This window comes from Malaclemys terrapin, chromosome 20 (genome assembly GCF_027887155.1).
Source record: "Malaclemys terrapin pileata isolate rMalTer1 chromosome 20, rMalTer1.hap1, whole genome shotgun sequence".
In the NCBI taxonomy this organism is placed as follows: Eukaryota; Metazoa; Chordata; order Testudines; family Emydidae; genus Malaclemys; species Malaclemys terrapin.
In genome coordinates, this window is record NC_071524.1 from 13,394,762 (window position 1) to 13,417,018 (window position 22,257).

Here is a 22,257-nt window from a genome sequence, read left to right on the forward strand (position 1 = left end):
AATGTCTCCGAGGTGTTTATGGAGAGGCTGGGCTTGTGAGATGCCATTGTGTCTGGGGACTCACCCAGAACCACAGCACAAGTTTGAGATACAAACATACCATACATATTTATAACTCACAAAACAAAGATGACACATACATGTGGTGATCATATTTAGTGAATGATAACTTTTCCACTGATAGCTTAGACGGCATATCTGATAAGATTCATTGCAATTCTATAATAATTATGGTATCAATAATATCATAAAGTGTTTCACATATTCCATACAGCATCGCAATGATGACGATATTAATATCAGGAGGTGGGGTGGGGTGGGGGTGCTAAGCAAACAGTCTGTTATTTGTGAAATACAATGTTGACAAGCCTACCTGGCAGCTGTGCGCCACACCTGCAGGGCACTGCCCGGCCGGAGGAGGACTTGGCAGGGAGAAGAGAGCAGCTCCCTTTAAAGGCACCAGTGGAGGTGAGCAGGGCTGGTATCTGCAGAGGACCCCGGCGGCAGGCCCAGCTGATGCGCTACCTGAGCTGTTGAGGGGAAGGACTCTGGACATTTGCAAGGTCAGAGATGTCTCCTCGGGTTTCTTCAAGTCTCTGCTTTTCCCTCTGGCTTGGTAAGGCTGGCGGGAAGCAACCTGGGGGTGGGGGAGGGTGGCACAGAGTATTCCAGGGGCAGATCTCAGTTGCCTGCCTTGGGGTCCTGATGGAGCCCATGGGAGAGGTTGGGCCAGAGGTCCCCAGCCAGGGCTGGAGGCACACAGCCTGTCGCTGATGCAACGACTCAGGACTAGGGAGACCCACATCCCAGAGAGTCCCGACTCTGGGGTTTGGCCGGGTGATACCTGAAGCCTATTGCCGGACAGGGTAACACGTATTTATTGGACCATTTATGTACTCCAGTGGGGGTGGACACAGCCTGTGACCCAGCCGGAGAGTTAGTGACAGGAGGGGACAGACAGCACAGGGTGGGAGTGGCTACCAACAGGGGGCACCAGGACAGAGAGGGCCTGTCACGACCTCGCCAGACTACTAGGTGGGAGCTGTGGGCGCAGATCCCTTCCCCGGCCCCGATCTCAGTCACTGTGTGTCTGCAGCGACCGGTGTAGTACAGAGAGCCTGGAGCACTGGGCCTGGGGCAAGATTTGAGACTTGAACCAGGGGCTGTGAACCAAAGTCAGGCCATGGGTTAAAGCAATTGCTGACAAGTTTACTGTCCGGTATAGGTACGTGGCAAAGTTGTTGCTAGTGTCCCACACACTAGATATTAACGTAAATATAGCGTAGGTGGTACAAATACATTCAATTTACTGCAAAATAAAATGGTTGGACAAAATAAACAGGGTGTTTTGTCCAAGATCTCAGGACCCAGGGGAGGTGACAGGTGAATGTGGTGACACACGGAAGGTGGGACGGAAGCTGCTTGTCTCAGTCTATTACTCTCGGGTACCTCACTGTCAGCCTGTGTGTGGCCCAGTGGACAGCGGTGACTCCCACTGCTGCCTGACCCGCTCCTTGCCATGGGGCACTCGTGTTAGTGAACCTGTAACCATGGAGCCAGGGCACTAGGACTGTGCCTTCAGGGCAATGAACCTGGCCAAGCGCCTTTGTCACCAGACCATGCTGTGGTCTTTCTTTAAAAGTAGCACTGAGGTCTTATAAATTCACATGCAGCCTTGTCTGCTGTTAGTGTTGATAACACTGGAGCTCCAAGAACAGATGCTCTGGGCTGATCTAGGTTGGAATCCTTCAGGCACTGCCTTAGTGCCCTGCAGCTGGAGTTCAGGGGAAGTGGGGCAGGTGGTGTGTCTGGATCGGTCGGAGCAGGCAATGGTGGCACGGACGGTGGCTGACGTGCTGTCCCCCCGGTGCGGCGTTCCCCAGCTCTCCAGGCCGGGCTGTGCTCTGTGCCCAGCCTTGCCCAGGTTGGGATGAAGGTTCTGCCCCCGGGATCGCGCTGCCAGGCCAGAATCGCTCCCTCCCACTCGGACGCAGTCTGTCGGCCCTGGTGTTGCTACAGACCCCTGAGCCCTGCTGCACGAGCCCGGCTTGGTCTTAAGCAACCGCAGCCCTGGTGAAATCCTCCCCCTCCTCCCACTCCTTCCTCCACGGTGGCTGGGCTCCCAAACAGCATCGGCAGGATGGTTTATTGACCAACTACCTGGCCTCACCCCCATAGCCCTGCCAGGCACTTATAGAGAGCAGCAGGTGCCGGTGCCCAGATCTCACTTTCCTCCCAGCTCTGCAGGAATCTAGGTGGGCACATGCCAGCCCCACTCTGCACCCCACAGGGCGCCGGTCTCCATGGCCCAGCTCTGTCCCCAGCCCGGCTCTTCTCCCCACAGCCCCAGCGGGGCAGTGTTAGTACAGCCGGGGCCAGCGCCGAGCCTGCAGCTCAAGGGGCTGCCATGGGGACCCGGGGAGCTCGGGGAGGAGGGGGGTCTGGGCAGGGCTGGGACGCTGCCATCACGCGACAGGCTGGGCTGGGAGTCCGGGGAGCCAGAGCGCAGGGGGATCTGCTACCCAGGGGCTCTGAGGATGTTTGGCTCCGGCCCAGCAGCGCCCCCTCCTGGGGGTGGCAGGCGGCTGTGACAGGCGCGTGTCCCCACAGGACCTAGTGAGAGGAAGATGCTGCTGCTGACGCGGGTCGTGTTGCTCTCAGCGCTCTGCGCCGCGGCGCTCGGTGAGTTCGGATCCCTGATGCAGCTGAGAACTGGGGAGTGGGGGGGCAGAAATCCAGGAGTGGAAATTAACGATGGAGTTACCCATCAAACCTGCCCCCTGCCGTGGAGACGCCCGTTGGCTTCCATCTACCATCCCTCGGTGAGGCAGGGCTGGGTCGTCCCCTGCCCGTCCATATGCAGAGCCCTAGTGTTCATCGGCCCACGGGACGAGGCCCCTGGCCCTGCCCATGGGGAGCCAATCCCAGAGTGTCGCACACCTCCTGCCCATGCCGTGTCCCCTGCCAGCCCAGCTCCATCCGAACTGCCCTGGGGCAACCAAGAGCCAGAAAGGGCCAGCTCCCAGCATGCAGAGGGGCAGTGAGCTGAGGCTGTGTGTGGAGGGCAGGGGAAAGGGGGCTGGGGAGGGGGAGAGCAGGGGCAGAGGTGGGGGTGGGGGGGAGCTGTAACAACACCAGCTGATCCCCAGCTCCCACCAAGGATTCATGCTGGGAATGTCCCTGCAGCCAAGAAATCGCCCCCGGATCAGAGCAGGGCCCATCTACCCCGGTGTCCCGGCTCCGTCAGCGGCCAGTGTCAGATGCTCCAGAGAGAGGCGCCAGACACCCCCTAGTGGCTCATGATGGAATAACCCGGCCACAGGGCAATTTCCTTTCTGTTCCCACCATGGAGTGGCTGCCCCAAGCCCTGGGGCGGGAGCCCGTCCAGTCCCACGCTGGCTGTTCTCGTTCTCCATAGAAACCTCTGATCCGTTGCTGGATCCTGCTCGTGGCCCAGTGACAGCCAGTGGCAGCGAGTTCCACAGGCCGATTGTGCCCAATGAGCCTTTTCTCAGGGTCAGATGCTCTGACCTTCCAGTTTCTGGGGCACTGGGCTCCATCCTGGTCACCCCGACTCGGAATTTCCTGGCAGAGGGGCAGGGGGGTCAGCAGTGGGAAACCTGAAGGATCAGGGTCCTCCCGGATGGAGAGAGAGTGGAAAGGCTGCGGAGCAGAAGGGACAGGCTGGAGGGATGCAAATGACCAGAGGGGGCAGAGGAGACAGATGGGCACGAAGCCGCACACCCTGGGCAGGAGCTTCCCCAGTCCGAGCTCAGTTCAGAGCACCAGCCCCACCTGCCATCTTCAGCCCAGCCCTTGCTTGGCCTCCCTCCAGCCTGGCCTGGCTCCCCATTCGCCCCTTTGCTGCCAGCGGCGGGTGCTGCTGCACGGTGAGCAGGCTCCCGGCCAGGCCTGTCTCCAGCCCTGTCACATTTAACGCAGGGCTGCGCATCCCCCCGTGCCGTGCACGGCCTTTGCTGGGCTGCTCCCCCCACCCTATTGCCACGGCCTCACTCAGAGCACCAGCCCTCAGCCAATCCTGCTGCGTGGGCTGGGGCAGGTGGGGGGCACCCACATTAACCCAGCCCTTTCTCCCCTCCCCCGCATGGCACAGGCTGCCCCCGCATCATCTCTCGCTCCCAGTGGAGGGCCCGGACCCCAAGAAGCAGGGTCCCGCTGAGGACCCCAGTGCCCTACGTCATCATCCACCACACGGCAGGGAACCGCTGCTACACACAGGCCTCCTGTAGCGAGCAGGTCAGGGGCATCCAGAACTACCACATCAACAAGAGGGGCTGGTCTGACATCGGCTACAAGTGAGTGGGGGCAGGGTGGGGTGGGGGCTTCCCCAGAGCTATGGGTGGACTCGGGGCCACTGCCCCCAAGTAGCCACATGGGGGCAGCAGAGACCACACTCAGGGGTAGAGGGGAATTGTCCGCAGAAGAGATTTGATTTTTATATTTAATATTTTTTGGCTAAAAAGGGGGAATTGGGTTGGGGTGCACCCAGAGTCTCTGCTGTGGGGGACGGGGATTTTGGGGGCATAGGGAGATTGGGAGGAAGGCTGAGGAAGTCCCTGAAGAGCGGGGGATGGGAAGGGGCAGTCATGGAGCTGGTGGGGGATGGAGGGCCGCAGGGAGCCCCTGGGTTGTGCCATGAGCTCGGCCGACAGACACCGCACGGCCTGCGCCCTGCTCGTCTGTGACACCGCCCCGTGCCAGCGTTTCCTTGGCGCCGGACTGACACCCCGCAATGAAAACCTGGCCAGGGATTTTGCTCCCTGAAATGTTTTCAGATTATGACGTCAGGGGATGGAAACCCAATTGGGAATTTCCTGCGTGGCCCAGGTCCCTGCAATGTTCTCCTGCCCCAGATCTGGGTTGGCTACAGCCCTCGCTCGCCCCCCAGCTGTATCCTGGTGGGACCCGGGCAAGCCCAGCGACGACCCTGGGGGAGCTGCCGAGAGCGATGGGGAGGGGAGGCTGTGGCCAACATGCCTGTGCAGGTCTCACACTGCGCTCTGCCTGCAGCTTCCTGATCGGCGAGGACGGCAACGTCTACGAGGGCAGAGGCTGGAGCACGAGGGGGGCCCATGCCAAGAACTGGAACTCTAGGTCGCTGGGATTCAGTTTCCTTGGCACCTTCACCAGTACGTGGGTCCCGTCTGTACAGATTTCCCCAGCTAGGCCCCAAGGGGAGCTGGGAATCCCTCCTGCACGGCTCCCGCCCACACGTGCTCTCCCCTGCTGACCTGATGCCCGGGGCAGGGGATTCTGCCCCAGGGACCATCTCCGGTGATGTAGGAATTGGTAACTGATGACAACGGGTCACTGCTGCAGAGCGACCTGGCTGGCTGCAAGCTAACAACGTGGGCTTTTCATCCAGCCAAGCACAAGGGCAGGGATGGGGCCCAAGGAACGCAGGCCAGACCTACGGCCTGGAGCCTGGAAAGCAGCGACCCAGAAAGGATCTAGGGCCGGGGAACACAGCTGAGCAGGGGCAGCCCGTAGGACCCTGGAGCTGTACAGGGAGGGGAGAGCGAGTAGGAGCGGGGGGGGGGGGTCACCTGTATACGGCATCACTGGGCCCGTCACTGGATCCCCTGGCTGGCTCTGGTGGCCCAGGGGCGTTTGCTCCACTTGCTAATCGCCCACCCTGTTCGAAATTTGGGCCTTATTTCCCGGGGAACGTGTCTGGCTTCAGTTCCCGGCCCCTGGCCCCTCTTCTGCCTTTCTCCGCGCGGCTAACGCGCCCGGCAGGTCCTGTGCTTCCTCCCCGGGTGATCAGCTGGGCGGGCTGAGCTCTGCCCGTCCCGCTCTGGCAGCCATTTCTCCAGCCCAGGGATAATTTTTGGCTCTTTTTTGCCCCCTGGACAATTTTTCCACGTCCCCACAGCCGGACACGGGGAAAAGCCCCTCCCTGCCCCTGCCCCCCACTCCTCTGTTTGTCCCACCCAGGATCCCATGAGCCCTGCATGTCCCTGCATCGCCCTGGGAGCTCGGGTGTGGCTTGTGACTGCTAGATCCTGCCCAGAGCCCGGCTCTCCAGTGTGCAGCCCCCGGGCTGGAGGTGGGGCCTGCGTCCCTCGAGCTGTAACTGTCCATGGGGCTGGATAAAATGCATTTGGTTTGCCTGGACCCAGCTCGCGCTGTAGCACGGCCCTGGCATCACCGGGCAGAGAGCACCTGAGCTGGGCACTCACAGGGCAGCTGCAGCTGGGGACACTGGGCACCCGGTGCCCCCTCTCAGCTCAGAGCTTGGGGGCGGGGGATGGGATTCAGCGAGAGATCTGCCCCGGGGCTAACCCAGCTGGCTTCAGCCCCATCCCGCTGGGCTCCACCATGGTCGAGCTCCCCCTGCCTGGGGCACCAGGCTGGGGCACGGGGCCAGGAAATGCAGCGGGCGGGAGGTTGCATTACCCAGAGCAATGGGGCAAGGGGGAGTGACATTGACGTGGCCAATCGAGAGTGTGGGCAGAGGGGGGTTATTTATTCAGGCCACAGTCATGTCCCCTGAGCAGCAGAGAGGGGCCAGGGCCCAGGATGAGATTAACAGGGGGCTCCTGTGTCCTGCAGACGGAGTCCCCAACGCTGCTGCCCTGAACGCCGCCAGGAGCCTGATCCAATGTGCCGTCTCCAAGGGCTTCCTGAGCCGCAGCTACACCCTGAAGGGGCATCGCAACGTGAGTCTGACCAGCTGCCCCGGGAACGACCTCTACAGGGTCATCAGACAGTGGGCCAGGTTCAAACTCTGAGTCCCTGCAGCCTCGGGGCAGCCCCTGTGCCCATCACTGACCCCGCCTGCGGCTTCTGCCTGCCCAAGCAGCACCTCCGCCCCCCAGCAGGGGGCAGCCTCGCGCTTCTCGCCCACCCGCCTGGGAAGGACCCGGCGGGTGGTTCGCAGAGACCCACAAAGGGGGTTTTAATTCAAGTGCGATTTGCCTCTAACCCAGCACCCCTGCGGCTTAGGGCTTGCTTTGCTTGGGAGCTTCTGAGCAGTGACAATAAACCAGCTTCTAGCACATGAAAAGTTGAAGCGCCGTGAATCATTTCATCTCCTATTAAACCATAACCACCCCCCGCCGCTGGGCTGGGCTGGGAGAGCCCAGAGGGTGAGATTATGGTCTGTCAGAGTGGCACTAAGAGGCCCCATTACGCTAGGTGCTGTACACACAGAGCATGAGACAGACAGTTCCTGCCCTAAAGAGCTCACGGTCTAACTAGACACAGGGTGGAAGGGGAAACTGAGGCACAGGGAGGGGAAAGGGTTTTGCCCAAGCTCCCAGGCCAGTCAGTGGCAGAGCAGGGAACACACCCCATGGCTGCAGTCCAGTGCTCTGCCCACTAGACTGTGCTGCCTCTCAGTCCAACTGTAAGACAAATAAGGGAAAAAATAGAAAAGTTTAAGAGAAACAAGGGCCCCCCACTATGGGCAGGGCCGGCCCTAGACTAAACGGCGCCCCAGGTGAGCAGCGTCTTCGGCTTCATTTTTATCTAAGCTGATAGAAACTGTTTTTAGTTTAAGAATAACTGAAATGTACTCACATGAGGAAATCGATCTGTGCCCCAGTCTCGGGTGGGCCAGTATTAAATAGTGTTACTGCAAGTGGGAGCGTTAGATGGAAACCCTCAACCTTTAGTTCCCAAGGGCGCTTTTCTCGCCTGCGCCCTCGCCAACGGACGCTCAGCGTCCGAGAGATCCCAAGACTGGCCAAAGGCATTTTCCAGCGATAGAATAGCCGGCGAGGCCCGTCTCCCGTCAGCCATCGTCCATCCAAGACGTGTTGTAATGAGCCTGAGTTTCAAAAGCTGCGCCCACCACGCGCGACTGTGCCCGGCCGTGGGAGCAGAATCCTGAGAGTGTCCTGCGGCTCTGCATCATGCATGAATTGGAGAACTGGGAGGGGTGAGGTTTCAGAGTCATAGCCCTGTTAGTCTGTGTCAGCAAAAAGAACGAGGAGTCCTTGTGGCACCTTAGAGACTAACACATTTATTTGAGCATAAGCTTTCGTGGGCTAAAGTTGCATGCAGTGGAAAATACAGTAGGCAGATATAGATAGATATATTCAGAGAACATGAAAAAAAATGGGTGTTGCCATACCAACTCTAACAAGACTAGTCGAATAAGGTGGGCCATTAGCAGGAGAAAAAAAACTTTTGTAGTGATAATCAGGATGGCCCATTTCAAACAGTTGACAGGAAGGTGTGAGTAACAGCAGGGAGAAAATTAGCAAGGGGAAATAGTTTAGTTTGTGTAATGACCCAGCCACTCCCAGTCTTTATTCAGGCCTAATTTAATGGTGTCCAGTTTGCAAATTAATTCCAGTTCTGCAGTTTCTCGTTGGAATCTGTTTTTGAAGTTTTTTTGTTGAAGAATTGCCACTTTTAGGTCTGTAATAGAGTGACCAGGGAGGTTGAAGTGTCTCCAACTGGTTTTTGAATGTTATGGGTGTTGGCCAATTCAACATAGGGTCTTTGTAATTGACGTCTGAACATTCCCCATGTCCAGCGTCCTGTGAATTGTTCAAGAGTGTTTTCCTGTCCGCCTGGAGATGGGGCTTTTCAGCACCCCCCCAATAACAGCACCAGGAAACCCACAAGAGTCAGTTACGCGGCCCCTGGCAGGATGGTTGGCTGAGTCCCCGGTCGCCGGGCACAGGGTTGTGTGCCGGGGGGCTCAGACCTTTGCTGGGATAACCAGCCTCTGGGGGGAAATGCAGCCTGGCACAGACGGCTCGAATGGGACTTTCTGGCACGTCTGGTTTAAATGGGACCTAAGCAGTGCCAGGCTCTTGTGCCGGCTGTTGTCATGGTGCGGAGGGGGGAGTTTTACCCGGGTGAGCTGAGCATGTTGGGATCTTTGCTGGCCTCTCCCCAGAAGGGAATGAGTGTGGGGACGCAGTTCCCTCCTGACTCCACCAGGAGGCGATAGCCCATTGCAGGGCAGGAGCCTTTGGTGACAGCTGCTGAGCGGGTGCATGTGGCCAGGTGGGGCCCATCCGCTAACCCGCCTGATGCATTTAACAGCCCAGCCTGGCGCTAGTGCCCGTCTGGCTAGAGCTGGATCCCCCCGATTGCTAGGCCCCGATCCAGCCGGGTGCCCGTTTCTCCCCACTCTCAGCCCTTTCAGTGCAGGAAAGTGAAGAGTTAACCGGGGCAGCGACGTGTTATCGCAGGGTTGGGTCCCCACAGCGATCCCACCGCTGCCACCGTCTGTTCCGTTATCTCTCCATGTCCTTGGCCCGCACCTGTCAGTGCGGTGCCTCCGGCGTTAACCATTAAACAGGACTTCCTGTTTGCCGCAAAACGCAGCAAGACCGAACAGGGGAACGAGTAGGGTTGCCAGGTGTCCGGTTTTCAACCAGAACACCTGGTCGAAAAGGGACCCTGGAGGCTCCTGTCAGCGCTGCTGATCGGGCTGTTAAAAGTCCTGTTGGTGGCGCAGCGGGGCTAAGACAGGCTTCCTGCCTACCCTGGCTCCGCACAGCTCCCAAAAGCGGACGGCATTTCCCTGCAGCTCCTAAGCAGAGGCGCAGCCAGGGAAATTTCGCATCACCTCCGCAGCTCCCATTGGCCAGGAACCGCAGACAATGGAAGTTGCATGGGTGGGGTGCGGGCAGTGCGCACTGCGCAGAGCCACCTGACCGTGCCTCCGCCTAGGAGCCGGACATGCCGTCCGCTTCTGGGAGCAGCGTGGAGCCAGAGCAGGCAGGGAGCCTGTCTTAGCCCCACTGTGCTGCCAACCAGGAGCCTCCTGAGGTAAGAGCCACCTGCACCCCGAACCCTCTGCCCCGGTCAGAACCTAACTCCCTCCCAGACCCCTCACTCTACACCCCCACCCACACCCCCTGTCCAGGCCTGAGCCTAGGGTGACCAGATATCCTGATTTTCTAGGGACAGTCCCAATACTGGGGGCTTTTTCTTATGTAGGCACCTATTACCCCCTCCCCCCATCCCAATTTTTCACGCTTGCTAGCTGGTCACCCGACCTGAGCCCCATCCCACACTCAAAATTCCTCCCAGGGCCCACACCCTGAACCCTTTCCTGCATCCCAACCCCATGTCCCAGGCCTGAGCCCCCTCTTGCACCCCAAACCCCGCATCCCTGGCCCCAGCCCAGAGCCCACACCCACAGCCAGAGCCCTCAGACCCCTGTACCCAACCCCCCTGTCCCAGCCCTGGGCCTGCTCCTGCACTCCAAACCCTTGGCCTCCAGCCTGGAGTCCCCTCCTCCACCCAAACCTCTCATCCCTGGCCCCACCCCCAGCTGGAGCCCTCACCCACACCCTAACCCCCTGCCCCAGCCCGGAGCCCCTTCCCACTCTGAACCCCTCGTTTTTGGCCCCACCCTGGAGTCCGCACCCTCAGCTGGAGCCCGCATCCCTCCGCACCTGAACTCCCTCCCCCAGCTCAGTGAAAGTGAGTGAGGGTGGGGGAGAGTGAGCGATGGAGGGAGGGGGGCTGGAGTGAGTGGGGGCTGGGGCCTCAGAGAGGGGTGAGGCAGGGGCAGGGCTGTGGGAAGGGGCGGGGTATGGGGCAGGCCAAGGGTGTTCGGTTTTGTGCAATTACAAAGTTGGCAACCCTAGGAATGAGAAAGAGAAAAAGGAGAAGAAAGGCCAACGCAAAGCTGGTGGGGGGCGCTGTGACGTTATTGACATAAACCGGGACCGTATAGATCATTGTTGCAACCAAGGTCCTGTAGTGGCACCCAAATCTTGTATAAAGGGGGTCAAATGGGGTGTCTAGGACAAGGTTATGGTTTACTGGTTATGATTATGCTGTCTATATGTGTGTATCAGTTTTGTAGTTGAAGTTATGAATATTGGCTCTATACTGTCTGTATGGCAAACTTATGCTATGCTTCTGGGTGACATCCCAGACAAGCTGAGATTAGCTCTGCCTAGCCTGCTTGATGGCCCATTAAGGACCATCAGCGATACAATGGACCCATTGAGAGAAGGCAGATACGCCTTGTAACTCAGCAAAGTATGCAGGGATTGGCCCATGTGACTCCAGACTCCATTTTGCTGTAATTTTCCACAGTAAGAACAAAGAGGTGTTCTTACACCTGGAAAAGACTATATAAGGCTGATGCCTCATCTCCATCTTGTCTTCAATCCTGCTTCATACCTCTGGAGGAACTTTGCTACAAGCTGAAGCTTTGAACAAAGGACTGAGGACCCATCCCAGCGGGGGATGTATTCCAGAGACTTGATTTGAACCTGCAGTTTATTCCATCGCTGCTGCAAGCCTGAACCAAGAACTTTGCCATTACTGTATGTAATTGATTCCATTTAACCAATCCTAACTCTCATCTCTATCTTTTTCCTTTTACGAATAAACCTTTAGATTTTAGATTCTAAAGGATTGGCAGCAGCGTGATTTGTGGGTAAGATCCGATTTGTACATTGACCTGGGTCTGGGGCTTGGTCCTTTGGGATCAGGAGAACCTTTTTCTTTTACTGGGGTATTGGTTTTCATAACCATTTGTCCCCATAACGAGTGGCACTGGTGGTGATACTGGGAAACTGGAGTGTCTAAGGAGATTGCTTGTGAGACTTGCGGTTAGCCAGTGGGGTGAGACCGAAGTCCTCCTAGTCTGGCTGGTTTGGTTTGCATTAGAGGTGGAAAAAAAACCAGCCTTGGGCTGTAACTGCCCTATTTGAGCAATTTGTCCTGAGTTGGCACTCTCAGTTGGGTTCCGCCAGAACCGCATTGTCACAGGTGCTTATTAGGGTGGCACCCGCTGGCATCACTGGCCCAGGGACTGGAATCCAGAACGCCCTGTAATAGGGCTTGGAGATATGGAAACAATGCTACCAGCTGGACACTGGCAAGCAAATAGAAAGGTGTAAGAGGCAGAGATACAGGAAAGTCCACAGTTTTCCCCAGGAATTGAAATTAGGGCGGGGGGGGGTGTTTGAATTTTCAGGGGGGGTGAGGGCCAATGAGGGGCGAGACTGTGAGGGTGAAGGTGGGCTGTATGGCACCATAATGAAAACTGAAAAATGTTTCAGACTCATTTTATTAGATTGAACTCATGTTTTAAAATCATCACACAAATTAAAGTTGGCTACTCAAGCACTACATCTACATCCTTCTTGGTTTCTTCTTGTAATTTGCACAACTCTGTAAATGAACGTCTCAAATGCAGCGCGTTCAACTTTGGTGACTTCTTGTGTGTCTGGCGTGATCACTTAAAATATACCTTTTGTAGTCAATACATTTGTTTAATTGTTTATCTTTACCAGTGAGTTTGCCTGAAGTGTTTGGGAAGGGTGTTTGCTCAGGTTTACAAAGGTCGATGTATATCTGCTTTCCATTGATGAAGTGGTGAACCAATTAATAAATTTGCTCTGCTCGTCTTGAGCAGTGCAAGAAGGTATATTCCTGAGGTACAAGGCTGGGAGCTGGGGGGGATTTGGTTCTGGTGCCTGTCTCTGTGTGATTCATGAGTGGCTCTGGGAGCATTCATGCAATCCAGCCGGGTGTGGGGCTCCACATGCGGTTGTGCTGAGTGATGACAGCGCCTGGAGGGGTTTGCTGCTTGTCACTAGCAAAGCATTGTGAGAGACAGCCCAGACTGGAGACAGTTAAGGGGGCACAGTGGTCCCACAGGCCCCGGCTGCACCCCAGGGATCCCGTCACAGTGGCGTAGTCGGCAGGGTGAAATACACAGCTTCTTGTACTGAGCAAGATGTGCACTTCATACACTGGTGTGAAGATTTTAAGTGGGGTGGCTAAGGACAGTCAGGAGGAGGCTACCGGTTTGTTGTTTTCTGTTTGCTTATTTTGGGAAAGGGAAGTAGGGACAGAAAAGCAGGAAAATGAGTGAAAATAGTGAAGCCATTCCTAGGTTGGAGTTTTTCGAGTGCAGGTTGCAGAAAAAGAGAGAGAGCACCAGAGACTATTGGAACTGAAAGAACTGGAGATAAAGGAAAGCTAGCAGGGGGAAAGAGAAAGACATTAGGAGAAAAGAGAAACAGAGCTAAAACACCAACTGGACCTGCTAGCGAAGCAGAACCAAAGCCCACCGACCCCAGTGATTCCCATTACTCCAAAAATACACAATTGGGACCATTTATGTCTTGCATACAATGAGACAGACAATATTGCTGAATATCTGACTACATTTGAAAGGCTGTGTGCAGTGCATGAAATCCCTGATGCCAAGAGAGTACCTACTCTGATTGCAAAATTAACCAGTAAAGCCCTAAGTGTATTCAATGAAATGCCCATAGAAAGTGCTTTAAACTATTGTAAATTCAACAATACTGTTTGCAAAGGTTTAGATTACCCCTGAAACATATAGAGATATATGTAGGAATCTTAAGAGGGATACTGGTAGGAGTAACAGGGAATATGTGAACAAAATGAAAGATTTGATGGGAAAGAGGGTGAGGGCCAAAGGTGTTACAAGCTTTGAGGGAATGTTTGATCTTCTAGAATGTTCTAGAGCATTTCCTAGGCAGATGTAAAGCAGTGTTTATGGGACAAAGATGTAAAGTCTGTGGAGGAGATGGCATCTCTAGCTGATGCCTTTGAAGAGACCCAGGCATCTACTGAAAGCAAACCGCCAAAACAGGGGTTTGAACGTGGAGGGAAGGGAGGATGGAGCGTGGCTGGTAGGCTGGGTACTCACCTCTCCAGAACCAGTCCTCGAACCCTCATCCCAAACCTCCTGTAAAAACAGAAGAGCCCAAAAGGTGCTATCACTGAAATTCCACTGACCATCTGCTAGGAGGAAGCAGGCAACCAAGAGCTCATGTTAGTTCTGCTGTCCTCAACACAGAAACCTTCCAAGTGATCAAAACCTATCATATTGGTTTTGTGAGATTAGCCTCTGCAGAACCAAATATGGAGCAGATTAAGGCTATCTGAATTAATGGCAGGGAATACTTGGGGCAGAGAGATACAGGGCCCCAGATTTCTCTGGTTAAGCAGAGTGTGGCCCCAAGGGCCAGTATGTTACCTGGCCAAATGGCAGAGATTGTGGGGGTGGGTGAAACCAGATTCCTCGTACCACTAGCTAAAATCCATGTGGGGTGGGAAGTTTTGGAAAGTGTTTTGACTGTGGGGGTGATGGACCACCCCCTAGTTTACCTGCTTCTTGGGGTATGTCTACACTACGGGATTAATCTAAATGTACAGAATTCGAATTTTGGAAACAGATTGTATAAAGTCGAACGTATGCAGCCACACTGGGACCTGGAATGGGGGATCTTCCATCACCCCTTTCTCTGTCCCTGAGAAGTCAGCTGAGTGACTGCTCCTCACAAGGAGGTCGGTTACACAATTCCCTAGGTGCACAGATGCTGACTCAGCCATTCGGTCCTGGGCCTCCTCTCCCGAGTGACCAATGAGGAGACATTCCTGTCCTCCCACTATTCCTTCTCCAGTTTCCTCCTCTGGGCCCCCCTCTAAGACACATCTCTTTGCTCTCTAGAATGGGGTCCGTTCCTTCTTCAGCTGCAGAACTCTGCTAGCTAACAACTGGGACAATTTCCTTAATCACTGGCAACACCTCTCCTGCCCCCGATCCTGAGGGCGTGTTGCCTTCTGCTGGAAAGGAGCTAGTCTCAGCTCCTCCCATATTTGGAAGCACCCTGCTTCCCTGTGTTAGAGAGTCCCAGGAATCCTCACCCACCTCATTAGTTTCCGACATCCCATCCCCCTTCTCTGGGCTCCCCTCTGGGACACCTCTCCCTATGGTCCCTAGAGTGGGATCTGTCCCTGGTTCACGTGCACCTGTTGGCAGCTAACAAGCTGGACAGTTCTCTCCCTGGCAGGCATTACACCCCCATCCCTTCCTAAGGTGATGTTGCCTACAGCTGCATTGCAGGAGCTGGTCTCAACCAACCTCCCACCTGGAAACATGTGGCTTCCCCCAGCTGCAGAAGAATCAAGGAGACTCTCTTCCATTCTCTCAGCAGTTCCTGTGACCTTACCCTTTCCCTCGGGGGTCCCAGCATAAAACTCCTTCTTGCTGCGGGCAAATACCTTAACCCAAAGCTACCCGGAAAACATTATTCCCAAGAAGCAGGTAAACTAGGGGGTGTTCCATTACTTTCCAAAACACTTTTCAAATCTTCCCACACCGCATGGATTTTAGCTAGTGGTCGGAGGAATCTGGTTTTGCCCACCCCAACAATCTCTGCCCTGTTCCAACACCAGGAGAAAGGTGAAGGGCCGAGGAGAAATCAGGATCTCAGATTGACAGTGCCCAGGGCCAATGGGGAGCTGCCAACACTCTATGTGAGTCCAAATGACAGGGCAGCAGACCAATGAGAGAGGCAGGAGCCCAGGGGCCCATCCTCTGTGTGAGCTGGGGCTGCCTGAGGCAGAGCAGGGCAGAGCTAAGGGGAGCTAGGCTGGACTGGGGGCAGAGGAGAGCCAGAGCCAGGGGGCCGAGCTTGGCTGGAGCAGCCGGGAGCTGGGGCAGCACAGACCAGTCGCGGCAATGGGGAGCCAGGGCCAAGCTGCAGGGGGAGCCACGGGCCCAGAGCCGGGGCAGCGGGCACCGGCTATATCACACGGTACCCTGCAGCTGAGAGCGACGAGCGGCTGGGGACAGCCAGGGGGACCTGGGAAGAGAGCCCAGCCCAGCGGCAGGGGGTGGTTATGGTTTAACAGGAGATGAAATGATTCACGGCGCTTCAACTTTTCATGTGCTAGAAGCTGGTTTATTGTCACTGCTCAGAAGCTCCCAAGCAAAGCAAGCCCTAAGCCGCAGGGGTGCTGGGTTAGAGGCAAATTGCACTTGAATTAAAACCCCCTTTGTGGGTCTCTGCGAACCACTCGACGGGTCCTTCCCAGGCGGGTGGGCGAGAAGCGCGAGGCTGCCCCCTGCTGGGGGGCGGAGGTGCTGCTTGGGCAGGCAGAAGCCGCAGGCGGGGTCAGTGATGGGCGCAGGGGCTGCCCCAAGGCTGCAGGGACTCAGGCTTTGAACCTGGGCCACTGGGTGATGACATTGTAGAGGGCGTTCGCGGGGCAGTCGGTCTGGCTCACGTTGCGATGCCCCTTCAGGGTGTAGCTGCTGCTTAGGGAGCCCCTGTTGACGGCGCATTGGATCAGGCTCTTGGCGGCGTTCAGGGCGGCAGCGTTGGGGGCTCTGCCTGCAGGACAGAACAGCCCCCTGTTAATCTCACCCTGGGCCCTCGGCCCCTCTCTGCTGCCCAGGGGATGTGACTGTGGCCTGAATAAATAACCCCCCTCTGCCCACGCTCTCCATTGGCCATGTCAGTGTCACTCTCCCTCCCCCCCGCATTGCGTTCAGTATTGCATCCCCCTCCTGCATTTGCTTGGCCAAGATCCCTCTCCTTCGCCACCCTTTCCTGGCCCCGGGCCCCAGCCCTGTGCCCCACGGAGGAGGAGCTTGACAGCGGTGGAGCCCAGCGGGATGGTGGTGAGGCCAGCTGGGTTGGCCCCATGCCCCGGGTGTCAGGTTGGCAGGGGTGAGCAGCTGTGGGCGGGAGCCCTGCAGGAGGGATTCCCAGCTCCCCTCGGGGCCTAGCTGGGGAAATCCGTACAGACGGGACCCACGTACTGGAGAAGGTGCCCAGGAAGCTGAATCCCAGCGAATTACTGTTCCAGCCGTAGGCGTGGGCCCCCACGCTGCTCCAGCCTCTGCCCTCGTAGACTCTGCCGTCCTCACCGATCAGGAAGCTGCAGGCGGAGCGCAGTGTGAGACCCACACAGGCACGTTGGCCGCAGCCTCCCCTCCCTATCGCTCCCGGGAGCTCCCCCAGGGTCGTCACTGGCCCTGCCCGGGTTTGAACCTGGGACCCTCTGAGCTAAAAGCTCAATCCTCTACCATGGAGGTAAAAACTCACTGAAGAAAAAGGGACTGGATTGGCGGGGGGGGGAGGGGGCTAACCTGAATGGCACTATTTGGCCATTAGGTGGCGCTGTGTGTAACACCCCTTATGGAAGCAGCCCTGGGCCCCACCTGGACCCAGCTGGGGGGCGTGCAAAGGCTGTAGCCGGCCCAGATGTGGGGCAGGAGAACAGCGCTGGGACCCGCTGGCTTGCTTGTAAATCCCAGCTGGGTTTCCATCCCCCGACGTCGCCATCTCAAAACGTTTCATGGAGAAAAATCTCCGGCCAGGTTTTCGTTGCGGGACGTCAGGCCGGCCCCAGGGAAAGGCGTTGGTAACGCCAGCACGGGGCGGTGTCACAGACGAGCAGGGCGCAGGCCACGCGGAGTCTGTTGGCCGAGCTCCTGGCACAACCCAGGGGCTCCCTGTGGCCCTCCATCCCCGCACCAGCTACATGACTGATCCCTTCCCGTCCATCCCCCGCTCTTCAGGGACTCCCTTAGCCCCCCCATCTCTCCCTGCCAGGCCTCTGTGCCTCCACCCCCCTCCCCTTATGCCAGGGTCCCATTCTCACCCCATGCCAGGCGCGCTCTGTGCCCCCCCATTTCCACCCACCGTAGCTGGGGCTCGGAGCACACCCTCCCCAATTCCCTCTTTTCACCCAAAAATATTAAATATAAAAATAAAATCTCTTCTATGGAGACTCCATCCCTCCCCCGAGTGTGGTCTCTGCTGCCCCCCTGTGGCTGCCTGGGGCCAGTGGCCCTGAGTCTCCCCCATAGCTGTGGGGAAGCCTCCACCCCACCCCACCCTGCCCCCACTCACTTGTAGCCGATGTCGGACCAGCCGTTTGAGTCCATGTGATAGTTCTGGATGCCCCTGACCACCTGGCTGCAGGAGGCCTGCGAGGTGCAGGGATTCCCTGCCGTGTGGTGGATGATGACGTAGGGCACTGGGGTGCTCAGCTGGGTCCTGCTTGTCGGGGCCCGGGCCCCCCACTGGGAGCGGGTGATGATGGTGGGGCAGCCTGTGCCATGTGGGGGAGGGGAGAAAGGGCTGGGTTAATGTGGCTGCCCCCCACCTGCCCTAGCCCACGCAACAGGATCGGGCCCAGGGCTGGTGCTCTGAGTGGGGCCGCTGCAATGGGGTTGGGGCACAGGCCAGCAAAGGCCCAGCACGGCGCAGGGGGGACGCGCAGCCCTGCATTAAATGTGACGGGACTGGAGAGAGGCCTGGCCAGGAGCCTGCTCGCAGTGCAGCAGCACCCGCCGCTGGCAGGAAAGGGGTGAACGGGGAGCCAGGCCAGGCTGGAGGGAGGCCAAGCAAGGACTGGGCTGGAGATGGCGGGTGAGGCTGGTGCTCTGAACTCACACCGGGCTGGGGAAGCTCCCGCCAAGGGTGTGTGGCTCAGAACCCGTCTGTCTCCTCTGCCCCCTCCAGTCACTTGTATCCCTCCAGCCTGTCCCCTCCGCTGTGCAGCCTTTCTCCTCTCTCTGCATCCGGGAGGCTCTCCAGGCCCCTGGTGCTTGTTGTCTCCCACTGCTGAGCCCTTTGTCCCTCCTGCCAGGTCCCTTCAGAGACGGGGTGTGAAGGATCGAGCCCGATGTCCCAGAAACTGGACCTGACCCTGAGAAAAGGCTCGTTGTGGAAAATGAGCCAGTGGAACTCGCTGCCACAGGATGACACTGAGGCCAAGTGCAGGATCCAACAAAGGTGTGTGACGCTCTAGGATCAGCTCCCCGTGGGTAGGGTGAGGGGCCTCGTCCCTTGGACTGATGAACTCTAGGGCTCTGGGAACAGGCAGCAGGGGACGACCCAGCCCTGCTTCATGGAGGGATGGGCTAGACGGAGAATGGGCATCTTCGGCTCTGCAGGGGCAGGGCCAGGCCAGGGGACAGGTTAGTCGGGCGTCTCCATCATTAATTTCCCACTTGTGGGTTTCTGCTCCCTCCGTTCTCAGCTGCGTCAGGGATTCCCAGACCTGCCCCCTTCCCCGGCCCGGGGGATCCAAACTCACCGAGTGCCGCGGCGCAGAGCGCTGAGAACCACATAACCCATGTCAGCAGCATCCTCGTCCTCTCGCTCAGCCCTGTGGGGAAATGTACCGGTCACAGCCGGCCTGACACCCGCAGAAAGGGGCAATGCTGGGCCGGAGCCAAACACCCCCAGAGCCCCTGGGTAGCAGATCCCCTTGCGCTCAGGCTGCCCTGGGCTACCAGCCCAGCCTGTCGCGTGATGGCAGCGTCCCAGCCCTGCCCAGACCCTCCTCCCCCCCCGAGCTCCCCGGGTCCCCATGGCAGCCCCTTGAGCAGCATCTGCCTCGGCGTATAACGCCGGCCCAGCTGGGGCTGTGGGGAGAAGAGCCGGGCTGGGGGCAGAGGTGTTCCATGGAGACTGGCGCCCTGTGGGGTGCAGAGTGGGGCTGGCATGTGCCCACCTGGATTCCTGCAGAGCTGGGAGGAGAGTGAACTCTGGGCACCAGCACCTGCTCCTCTCTATAAGCGCCTGAGAGGGCTACGGGGGTGTGTGTGTGGTGAGGCCAAGAAGTTGGTCAATGAACAATCGTGCCGATGCTGTTTGGCAGCCCAGCCACCGCGGACGAACGACTGGGGGGATTTCACCAGGGGCTGCGGTTGCTGAAGACCAAGCCGGGCTCTTGCAGCAGGGCTCAGGGGTCTGTAGCAGCACCAGGCCCGACAGACTGCGTCCGAGTGGGAGGGAGCGATTCTGGCCTGGCAGCGCGATCCCGGGGGCAGAACCTTCATCCCAACCTGGGCAAGGCTGGGCACAGAGCACAGCCCGGCCTGGAGAGCTGGGGAACGCCGCACCAGGGGGACAGCATGTCAGCCACCGTCCGTGCCACCATTTCCTGCTCCGACCAATCCAGACACATTGTGTGCCCCAGCTCCCCTGAACTCCAGCTGCAGGGCATTAAGGGAGCACTTGGAGGTCCCAATCTAGATCAGGGCTGTATTGGGCCGGGGGTTGCCCAGACACAAAGTAACCGAGATCAGGGCCCCGCCGTGCCGGGCGCTGCCCAGACACACAGTGACTGAGATCAGGGCTCCATCTTGTTGTTAAGTGCTGAAGGTTGGAATGTCGTTTCCTCACTAACGCTGTTTAGGCTGCCCGGTGCTTCTGTTCTTGGAGCTCCGATGTTATCAACACTAATAACAGACAAGGCAGCATGTGAATCCAGCAGACGTCAGTGGTACTTAGAAAGAAAGACCACAGCATGGTCTGGTGACAAAGGCCCTCAGCCAGGTTCATTGCCCTGAAGGCACAGTCCTAGTGCCCTGGCTCCATGGTTACAGGTTCACTAACACGAGTGCCCCGTGGCAAGGAGCGGCTCAGGCAGCAGCGGGAGTCACCGCTGTCCCCTAGGCCACACAAAGGGTGACAGCGAGGTACCCCGAGAGTAATAGACTGAGACAAACAGCTTGTGTCCCAGCTTACATGTGTCACAAGATTCGTTTGTTACCTCCCCTGGGTCCTTTTGTCCTGGTTGGACAAAACCTCCCTCTTCATTATTTTGCACAAAAGTGAAATGTATTTGTACCACCTACGCTATATTTACGTAAATCTCTAGTGCCTAGGACACTAGTGACAACGTTGCCGAGTACGTGAACTGCACAGCAAACTTGTCAGCATTTGCTTTAACCCACGGCCTGACTTTGGTTCGCAGCCTCTTGTTCAGGCCTCAAATCTTGCCCCAGGCCCAGTGCTCCAGGCTCTCTGTGCTACCCCGTTCGCTGCACAGACACACGGTGCCCGAGATCGGGGGCAGGGAAGGGATCTGAGCCCACAGCTCCCACCTGGTGGTCAGGGGAGGGCATGACAGGCGCTCTCTGTCCTGGTGCCTCCTGTTGGTAGCCGTTCCCACCTTGTGCTGTCTGTCCCCTCCTGTCTCGCCCTCCGGCTGGGTCACAGGCTGTGTCCAGTAATGAGTCCAACAAATGCTAGTTCCGCTGTCCGGCAAAGGGCTTCAGGTATCACCCAGCCAAAGCCCCAGAGTCGGGACTCTCTGGGATGTGGGTCTGCCTAGTCCTGAATTGCTAGTGTCAGGGACAGGCCGTGTGCCTCCAGCCCTAACTGGGGAGCCCTGGCCCAACCTCTGCCCCGGGCTCCAGCAGGGCCCCAAGGCTGGCAGCTGAGACCTGCCCCTGGAGTGCTCTGCGTCACCCCCCACCCTCGCGGGTCACTTCCCGGCGGCCTCCCCAAGCCAGAGGGAAAAGCAAAAATGTGAACAACCCCGAGGAGACGTCTCCGACCTTGCAAATGTCCAGAGTCCTTCCCCTCAGCAGCTCAAGGAGCGCATCAGCTGGGCCTGCCGCCGGCTCCTTCTGCAGATCCCAGCTGTGCTCACCTCTGCTGGCATATTTAAAGGGAGCTGCTCTCTGCTCCCTGCCAAACTCCTCCTCCTCTGGCCGGGCAGCGTGAGGCAGGGCCCTGTTTTCTTAGCACACCCACCCCACCCCGCCTCATGATATTAATATCATCATTAAGGCTAAGATTTCGTCACGGGTATTTTTAGTAAAAGTCATGGACAGGTCACAGGCAATGAACAAAAATTCACAGCCTGTGACCTGTCCATGACTTTTACTATATAAATAACCTCGACTAGGGGGCCCCAGAACATCACTGCTGTGGGGGTCCGGGGGCTGATGGTTAGTCCCTGCCCTGGCTGCCGGGACTGCCCCTCCCCACCCCCAGCCACCCCTGCGCCAAGGCCCTGGGGACGGCTGCTTGGGCACTCCCCAGGGCAAGCTGCCCTGGGACCACTGCTCGGGTGCTTCCCCCAGGCCAGCTGCCCGAGCAGCCACCAGTGTTGCTGGCCCCAGGGCTGCCCTCGGGACCGCTGCTCGGGCGCTTCCCGGGGCCAGCTGCCTCGGGACCACCTGAGCCACTGTCCCGAGCTGCGAAAGTCATGGAGGTCACGGAAAGTCAGAGAATCTGTGACTTCCACGACCTCTGTGACAGAACTGCAGCTTCATCATCATCTTTGTGATGTTTTATGGCATTTGTGAAACACTTAATGATATTATTGGCTTCTTTTTCCTTCCAGTGTTCCCGTCGGTGTGGGCTCTTAATATAATCATGTTTCTGGGATTTTGTACCTCAGGGTCTGGCAAGAGATGGGTTCCGGGGGGTTCGGCATATTGAGTGGCCCTTTGGGGGGCTGTGTCCCAACTCCAAGACTGTACGTATGCAAAAAATCCAGCTCCTTTTTTGGGGTTACCCTGTGTTTCCACCTCCCAGAACTGAGTCCTGCCCTGCCCCCTTTCCTAGAGGGCTGTGATCGGTGCTCTCTGGGCTACGTGTATTTTCCCTTTGATCAGATGTAACTTTTCCCAGCAGTTTTTCCACAGCTGATTTCTGTGTCTCATCAGCCTCCGGGAAGACACCCTCCCTCTCTGTCATTCGGGTCATTTGCATTCTC

General features: G+C 57.6%; 2 protein-coding genes across 2 annotated transcripts; one reads left to right on the plus strand and one right to left on the minus strand.

Moving 5' to 3' along the window:
• Positions 1-2,627: 2,627 nt before the first annotated feature.
• Positions 2,628-7,299, plus strand: LOC128826462 (peptidoglycan recognition protein 1-like). The gene is made up of 4 exons (XM_054009753.1): positions 2,628-2,682; positions 4,115-4,316; positions 5,032-5,150; positions 6,577-7,299. Exons 1-4 carry the CDS (start codon positions 2,628-2,630, stop codon positions 6,753-6,755), a joined length of 555 nt encoding a protein of 184 aa, XP_053865728.1. The 3' UTR covers positions 6,756-7,299.
• Positions 7,300-15,863: 8,564 nt separating this feature from the next.
• On the minus strand, positions 15,864-18,886 carry LOC128826461 (peptidoglycan-recognition protein SC2-like). Its single transcript, XM_054009752.1, has 4 exons — positions 18,835-18,886; positions 17,643-17,844; positions 16,547-16,665; positions 15,864-16,115 (listed from the first exon to the last, which is right to left on the minus strand). The coding sequence occupies exons 1-4, from the start codon at positions 18,884-18,886 to the stop codon at positions 15,937-15,939; spliced, it is 552 nt and encodes a 183-aa protein (XP_053865727.1). The 3' UTR covers positions 15,864-15,936.
• Between the last annotated feature and the right edge of the window lie 3,371 nt (positions 18,887-22,257).